General features: G+C 36.1%; 1 protein-coding gene across 1 annotated transcript; it reads left to right on the top strand.

Annotated features, from left to right (window-relative positions):
* Positions 1-1,489: 1,489 nt before the first annotated feature.
* LOC120352940 lies at positions 1,490-2,032 on the top strand. Its single transcript, XM_039435287.1, has one exon. The coding sequence runs from the start codon at positions 1,490-1,492 to the stop codon at positions 2,030-2,032; it is 543 nt and encodes a 180-aa protein (XP_039291221.1).
* The last annotated feature ends 6,630 nt before the right edge of the window (positions 2,033-8,662 follow it).

The raw sequence follows: 8,662 nt of genomic DNA, 5'->3' as shown, positions 1-8,662 counted from the left end.
TTCGGCCGGCTTTAGTCTTTCCTTTTATTGGCTCTGCAACCTTCTGTTGTAGTAGCAATGTTTAGTTCGCTTGCGTTTTGGAAGTTTTTTTAAAAGTGAAGAAGAGAGAGAGTATCAAAAATTGTCACCTCACAATGGAGATTTTTCTCCTATAACCGCTACTAAAGTGGTCAAAGTTCGGCTCCATCAAAGTATGGGATCAACGTACGAGTCCATCAATTTACGGGTTCATGAATGTGTGTCTTTAAGCCGCTGAGACGCCTCTGAATCGATGGCAGTCCTAGAAGCTTGGGGTATGCTGTCTCCTGTCCATCTGGACGTGTAGAGCTCGATCACAGAGCCTAGATTCAAATTGAAAAAACAGCTATGAGGTAACAACTTTTTTCCAAATTAAACGAACGTCCCAGGAACTCCGGATGCGACAGAATGGGTTTTAATAATTATAGACTTTCAAAAAGGGAGGGGTGTAAAACGTGCGGAATTAGACTTTTTGTTAAATCGTCATTTTGAGATATTATTGGGAATGGATTGATTACTAATTTTATTAATTTTGGTTTGAGTAATAGATTTTCGGTTGTATCTTTACATTGAAATGTGAGGCCATATTTTCTCTGTAAGGATCCAGCTGGGAATTTCAGTTTTCTTTAACTTATATTTGATAATATCCTAAACAACTAAAGTTGAATTAGTATATGAAATGTTTGAAGGTCCCTTATTGATAAATTAATGTTTTAAAATAATTTTGGTCTCAAAGTTGTAAAGGATCAAATGAAGTTTCAAGGACCCTAACCTTTTCTAAATTTGTTTTGATGATATTTATTTTTTTGAATAGTTTTCTAAGGTAGAAATCCGTGATGTGATTTTTTAGGAATATTTGTCTTTGCTGCTTTCATAATAATTATAAAGATAAAGAATGGATATGATTAACATTTGATAGCATTTTGATAGTGTTTTAAAAGTTTCAAGTGTGTTCTGGATGTTCTGAGAGTTTCCTGAATTTTATGTTGATCTTTTCTTAAAATATGTATGGTTATTTATGATTAACTTCTGAGAAATATTTATGATAACTTTCAATTCTTCTTTCTGAAATTAGAGTCCTTTAAGCTTCAAATGATCCAATCTAAAACGTTTCCAATGTAAAGCAGACAGAGTAGGATACTGTCGAATTGGCTATATCGGAGATAACTTTCTAAATTTAGTAATTTTATTTTCAGTTTTCATGATGTAACTTCATTTGGTTTATTAACTGTTGAATTCAACTGTAAGAGGTGACAATATATTCGATATCTTCTCTCTATTTCGTTGTCTCTCTTGTCATTTCTGGATTCCCGTTCTCTAGCACTAGGTATGTTCATCAAGAATCCCTTTTATTTAGTTATATTGTGTGTGCTTCTAAATTCCAAATTAACTTTCTAAATTCATAGCATGGCACAACCTGAAATTGTACATCCACTTTGACTTGAACGACTTTACTGCTACAGTTGACAATATGAATAGTGAACTTGAGGCTCTCACGGACTGGACTGTGAATCATGTTAGAATTAACGAAACGAAATCCAAGGCAATGATTATTGGCTACTCTAAACTCATGACTCGCCGAGATTTCGACTTTGATAATAGACCGTACATCAAAATAAACGACAAAAATTTGAATTACAGTGACTTTGTTACAAATCTGGGACTGATTATAGACAAAACACTCGACTGGACGACACAAATCAACACCACCTGTAATAAGGTGTTTGCAGGTATCCACTCGCTTAAGAAGGTTAGTGACTTCATTCCACTTCATGTGAAAGTTATGCTGGTTGAGTCATCAATTTTCTCATATTTCTCTTACGGTGACATTGTGATCAATGACATGACTGTGGCCTTGTCTGAGCGACTGCAGAGGACTCAGAACTATTGCATCCGGTTCTTCTTCAATCTAAGAAGAGATGATCATATCACCCCATTATTCCAGCAACTACATGTGCCAAAGCTCAAGCAAATGAGGATATATCACATTCTGATGCTGCTTCATGACCTATGAAAAACCCACAGATGTGGAAAACCCAGGCTATTTAGCTCATGAATTTGTTTTTATTGGGGATCGTTTTTGGTTCGCTTTGCTGGCTGTGCCAATTCTATTTATTCAATCGAACACTGTATTATCCATTTTGATGATTATGTATCTACTGAATATTTCAGTTATTAATGTATTAATGATTTGAAGTATTTCAAGTGATTTTGTATTTTGGCAAAATAAAGATTTTGATTTGATTTGATTGTGAGAGGTACCAGGCAGGGCTCCCAACTATTAGTTATTCCAAACCATAGAACATCTATGTATGATGAATCATTTCATGTATTAGCTTGCCGGATCTGGAATCTGTTGCCTCCAACTGTGAAGAGTATTGACGATCGAGCTCTGTTTGGCGCGGCAGTATTGAATTGGCTGGGATCTGGTGTCGCAGATTAGGCTTGGGTCGGGTTTAGCTTTATTTTTATTTATCAATCTACATGAATCAAGCTCCTTTTTACTTATTATGCAACTACAGATACAAAAAATAATCATCTTATATTGTTTCATAATAATTATTATACTTTGTAAAATCTGTTTTTAGGGTTGTTTGTGTGCATGTGTGAGTGAATGGCAGCTTGATTAGATCTTCATTTCTGGTAGGTTTTCTTATAGGATTTATCTGGTGAAATTTGAAATATTGCTTCCAATTGTATCAATAAATTAAGTTTAAAATTCTCTCTTATCATATGTAATTGTATTTTGATAAAGTGTTTCATTCATTCATATTAATCCCATGTAATCTCAGTTCATGATATGTAATCTATTATTTCTGTATTATAATTTAATTTTTTCTTTTTTTGTAGAGGGTTTTTGTGGCAGAGAGGACCAGGAGTCCTAACTCTGCTCTAATAAAGGCATATAATCAATCAATCAATCAATCTTCTTCTTCTTCTTCTTCTTCTCCCTCTCGTAAATTTTGTTGTCCAACGAACTTGATCTGTAGAAAGGTTCGAGAATACGTATTCAAAATTGTAAGCTGATTGATTAATTCTTTTCCTACAGTTACGTTGAAAAGTGGCCATTGCTGCACTGATTACAGAACGCAAAGAATCACTTTTCCGCTCTAGTGCGGGAAAAATTTTTCTGCACTCCAGATTTGCAACATGGCAACGCAAAATACTTAGTAGGTTATATGGAGCAACAGTGCAGCAAAATCAAAATGAAGTTGGTAACAGTGACTGCTGTGGCTGCTATAGTGAGCAGAGGTGCAACCAAGCACAACGCGACATATTAAATCTGGGTAGATAAAAAGCCCTAACAGAAACAGTAATAGGTCGGAAATAAAGTAACTGGCTAATATCGCCAAATAGATAATAACTAAGATTAGATAGCATCAGCTTGTTCTGGCTAAATGGTACAAGAACCTAAAAAGGATTTGAAGGAAGTTTATTGCTCATAAATAGATTATTATATAAAATATTTGAAGATTGAGGTTATGTACATGTATTCACGGATCGGTGACCTAGAGATCGATCAAACCGAGGAACGTAGAATCTGACCAAAACCCCTTGGCAGAGCTTTATTGCAATCAGATGGTGTGCAATATGAAAAAACACCCGTCCACGTGGCTAATTATTAGGTAGCATGGAATTAATATTAATGTATAGAATATTAACTAGCATGCAAAGAGCATAAATAAAAAACCAAATAAAAATAATTTAATGTATTCAGGAAATAAGAGTTACCAGGCGCATGAATACCGAATAAAATTTGCATGCACCAATAGTAAAACGGCAGTTAATAGGCGGCAACTGTAGGCCAGTTCAAAAATATTTCTATATATTTATATAAATGTACTAGATTTTGTGTTAAAATTTGTGTAATCTATGTTATCGATATGGCTCGAATGCAAAGAAATTATTAATCATATAATCTAAGCAATATTTTGGTATTTTTTGTAAGATCTATTTGAACCTAAATGGCGGAGGACTAAGATATTTAAATTTTATGCTAATTTGAAAGTCGGAAAGAGGATCTGTAAAACTTGAGAAGGAAGAACCAGCACTCGCCAGCCAAATGCCACCATAAGAGGACCCCAAATATTTTAGAGCGAAGTACCTTACTAATGATTTTGTAAAAGTTAAAGTTAAAGTAAATTATTAAATTTCTTAAAAGACTTCGTGATGCTATTGTGAAGCAGAAGTCATTTTCATTTTTAATTAAATTTATAACCCCTTGGAGGAGACGATTCCGGCTACCATATTCCCGGACCACATGGAGTTGGATCGACATCGGCGGCTTACAAGAAGATTTTCGACACGTGAGTGATTAAATTTGAATTAGTGATGGGCGCCCTAGTGCTTCGAATTAATCTGATGATCAAAGCTAGCTCGCCGAAAGGGTTTTATTATAAATTGAGAAATTAATAAGAGTAATACTTGCGCAAGTAAAATTAGTATTAAAGGTATTTATTGAAAGAAAAATATAGATCAATATTTTAGAAATTCTATTAAATCAAAGAAGTACGAAATCTAGGCTATTAAAACATATGCATATAATATTTAATTTTTTGCAATACAATTTGCGATAATTTATTATAGTTCTAATTCACTAGATGAATGGCTCTACCTATTCCGTCAGGTGCCGAATCTTGCACCCTGAGATAAAAATATATATTCGATACAAATAAATCTACTAATACTAGAGATTTTAATATATATATATATTTGGATTATTAGTGGCTAATTTATCAAGCTGATCTTAGAGCACATATTTTTTGATTGAATTATCCAAGTCGACAAGTATTAGCAAGTGCATATCGCAGCTACATGCAAAAGAATGCATATGATTTTAAGATAAAGGCACATGGTAATGATTCGTGCCATAAATCTAGAATATAAAGTTAGCCTGTGATATTTTTATTGATTTCAATTATTGTTCTATTTTTATATTATATTTTTTATCGCTCTATATATATTTTTTGCCTCGATTGATCTTTGCATTATTTGTGTAATATATGTATGAAACTTTCATGGTGTGCAATTTATTTTTTATTCCTCAACACTATAGTATAAGTATCATTTATATATATATTTATTATTTATTGAATTACAAGAGTTATAGGAGAAGCCCATATCTAGGCCTATCAAGATTTTTTAAGACTGAATACTATTAGAAAACCACGACCTAATTATATCAAATCTCATGCTTTACCGACTGATGCCAAGCAGGAGGCTAATCGTTATTTAAATATAAAGAATAACGTGACACAAAGACATGTCGTACCAACGTGGGACTGATGATGAGAGCCAAGCTCATTGAATAATTATTTGAAATTAAGTCAATAACCATATTGAAAATTATAGATAACTTATACGAGTTGTGAGGAAAACTGGCGAAGGGAATTTGTATTACTTTTTGGGGAAACAAGAGCTTTAAATAGAGAGAAATTATATGTTTTAAAGAAAATTTTATATTATTAGTACTGTGAAAAATTACATGTTTATAAAGAGAGATTATATTTTATAAGCCTAAACTGCTATTACTTTCTAGTCAAAAATATATTAGGTGTTTAAGCCGGTTGGAAAATAAGTCGCAGCCTGTAAACTAGCCAAGAATAAATCAACAAAACATTGGGGGCGCTAGAGCATTGTAAAAAACTTAAGTATAAATACCTTGTTGTAAGAGTATCCAAACACTTTACACATCACTGTTCACTGTAAGTCCCGGTTTGTGTCTCTTTTTTAAGCATCTTCGCTTATCATTTTTGTCACTGTTTAATTAGCATTTATCATATTTGACATAATGAATCACACTCCCGCAAACTCTGAAGTTTCATATATGTACGGCGGTTGCACAGATCCCACTTTGTCGACTCCAAGCACATCAAACCCCACCACGGTAGATGCCAATACGCCACGAGAAAGGGAACCAGGAAGCGTCGGGTCGATAGTCTTCGATCCACCAGGTCTGCAACCTCTATCATCCACTCGAATCGACGCCGCTGACACACCATTGAATCAACGGATAGTAGAGATCAACTTTGAAGGGGGCGAGGAGCAGCCTGCCGAACCCGCATCTCCAGAGGCCGAGTCACATCTGAGCAAACAAAGTCTATTTTCAGTCACAGAGCTAGATCCTTTTCAAAAGGTAATGATGGAACAAACTAGCAGTATGTTCAATATTATGCTACAAAACACAATGGACAAAATGATGCAGGAGATTAAAAAAGAGAATGTGGAAATGAAAGAGGCAAATAAGCAAACAATGGAACAGGGCATGAAAGAGACAGCGGGCGCTATAAAATCAGTAGAACGACGGTTGGATACTATTGAGGCTAAAGTAGAGAATCATAGGGAAGAATTAAAAGCAATGATAAATCTACAGAAAGAAAGTCAGGATAAAGTTACGGCAGGATTATCGGAAAGGTTGGATACGGTTACATGTGAGCTCAACGAAAGGATAGATAACCTAACCATACAAATCACTACACCCATTCAGGATATAACCAATAACATTAAGGCCGATTGCCACCAAGAAATCCACAAACAAATTACCGTTGCCAATCAAACATTAACAACTACAGTTGACAAAAATATTAACAGTATTAAAGAAATACAAAATAAACAGATTAATATGTCCACAAAAATGAACCAACTGCAAGGTAGCATCAATCAAAATACTGAAACCTGTAAAGCTTTAAACGGAACTCTACTAATTCAAAAATCCACTCTGACTCAATTAAATCAAGAAATAAACGCAAATAAAATTACACATAATAGTCAATGGCAGATAACACAGGAAAAAATAACAGCATTAGAAAATCATATTCAACAACGACCTCAAGGGATTCAAACAGACAACCTCAACGTACATAGTATATTACAAGGACTAGGAAAATTTGATAATACTGATCGCCATTTGCAACCTCAACCATTCATTGATCAGATAAAATTAGTACAAACTCTTGCACCTACCTCTTGGAATTTTTGGCGTCTTCGTTTGACTAATTTATTGATTGGCGAACCCCTGATGTTCTTCGGAGTAGAGCCCATGAATTTACATCATTGGATGAGTTTGTAGCTGTCTTCCTGGAACAGTATTGGAGCAGAAGTAAACAGTTGGACGTGCTAGCGGACATCATATCATGCGATTTCAACCCTAACTTAGACGGTGCATGTACCACTTTCGTCACTGCCCTACAGTTTAAAAATTCTCAATTGAGCGAGCCCATTAATGAATCGGCATTAGCAAGTATTATTTTAAAGAAGCTACCGTATCAAGTTAGAATGGCACTCGCCACACAACCCATTACTGATTGCAAGCAGCTGATTAATCATTTATATGGCATACAGTCTGCAATGGCAATATCAAACCACCGCTCAGACCAGAGATACGCACCAAATCAACATAATTCAAAATTTAATCCGCATAACAGCCAAAATTATGAACCGGTATCATATGATCGCTACCGATCTGCTCCTCAATTTGAACGCCGCTATGAGCACAGGCAAAATGGTAATTGGAATAATGAAAAATTTCAAAATCGCACAACCAACCACTATGCCCAGCAGAGCAATCGTAAGAATCACTATGATGGCCGTGATCGATTAAACTCACATAATAATCACACACAAAACAATTACAACAGAAATTATAAACCGCCACCTCAACAAGTAAGTACAATTATACATTAGCACATGCAATAGGATTGAATCAACAAAAAACCCGGAACCCAGCACCCAACACCCGCCACCAGATATACAGAAAACTACAGCTAATAAACCAGGACTATATGATACCCCCGATATAACACCTACAAGCTCCAATGAAACAAACCAAGAAAAGCAGGATATTTCAACATCATACACCACCTTTAGAAATGACTTACCGAAAATATTATTAGAAGAACGAAGCCCATACAAGACAGCCTACCACAAAAACCGCCGCCAAACATGCAATTAAAGCCAGCCGCAAACATCAACCCTATTAAGTATCCTGTTCCCTACGAAGAATCCTCACCGCCAGAACACAAACAGCCACCAGGATCATGCTATAATTCAGGAGTTGGTGAATACAAAACAAATTGAAAATGTAACAGATCCGCGCACAGAATCCATGCACCCGCACCAATGGACACCACCGAAGCGCACCAACGACGGAAGGACCCCATGGAAGAACGAGAGGACGGACTACCGGACAAAAGGAGCGCTCACCGCAAGGCCCGGAGACGGAAGCGCCCGAGGACACTCGACCGACGTCAGGACTGGGAGGACAACATGCAGGAGAAAAGAGGCATGCATCATAAGGCCCGGAGAAAGAAGCGGAAGAAACGGAGGAACCGCGCGCGCCGATGGAGGCCGCACGCACGGTTCAAACGCCCGAGGAGGATACCGGACCGGGACCAGGATGGAGAACAGACCACCGACGTCATGCATCCGCGGCACATACGCTTCAAGAGAGCCAATCAGCGATGTGACCGGAATAATGGACCAAAGAAATGGGATAAAAACGGAGCTACTGATAGAACAAATATGGAATCATGCCTGGATAATAATGGAATGGATTACTTGTGGATATTGATGGACAGAAGGTGGTTAATAAAATCAAAAGAAATATGGAATAATATTAATAAAATGGAAGTACCTGGATATGATA

The sequence above is a fragment of the Nilaparvata lugens genome, chromosome 9 (genome assembly GCF_014356525.2).
Source record: "Nilaparvata lugens isolate BPH chromosome 9, ASM1435652v1, whole genome shotgun sequence".
Lineage (NCBI taxonomy): Eukaryota > Metazoa > Arthropoda > Insecta > Hemiptera > Delphacidae > Nilaparvata > Nilaparvata lugens.
The sequence above is the reverse complement of the archived record's forward strand: the minus strand, read 5'-3'. Positions and strand labels throughout refer to the sequence as shown.

Coding starts and splice junctions, on each gene's coding strand:
- LOC120352940 (XM_039435287.1), top strand. CDS start 1,490: ATGAATAGTGAACTTGAGGCTCTCACGGACTGGACTGTGAATCATGTT.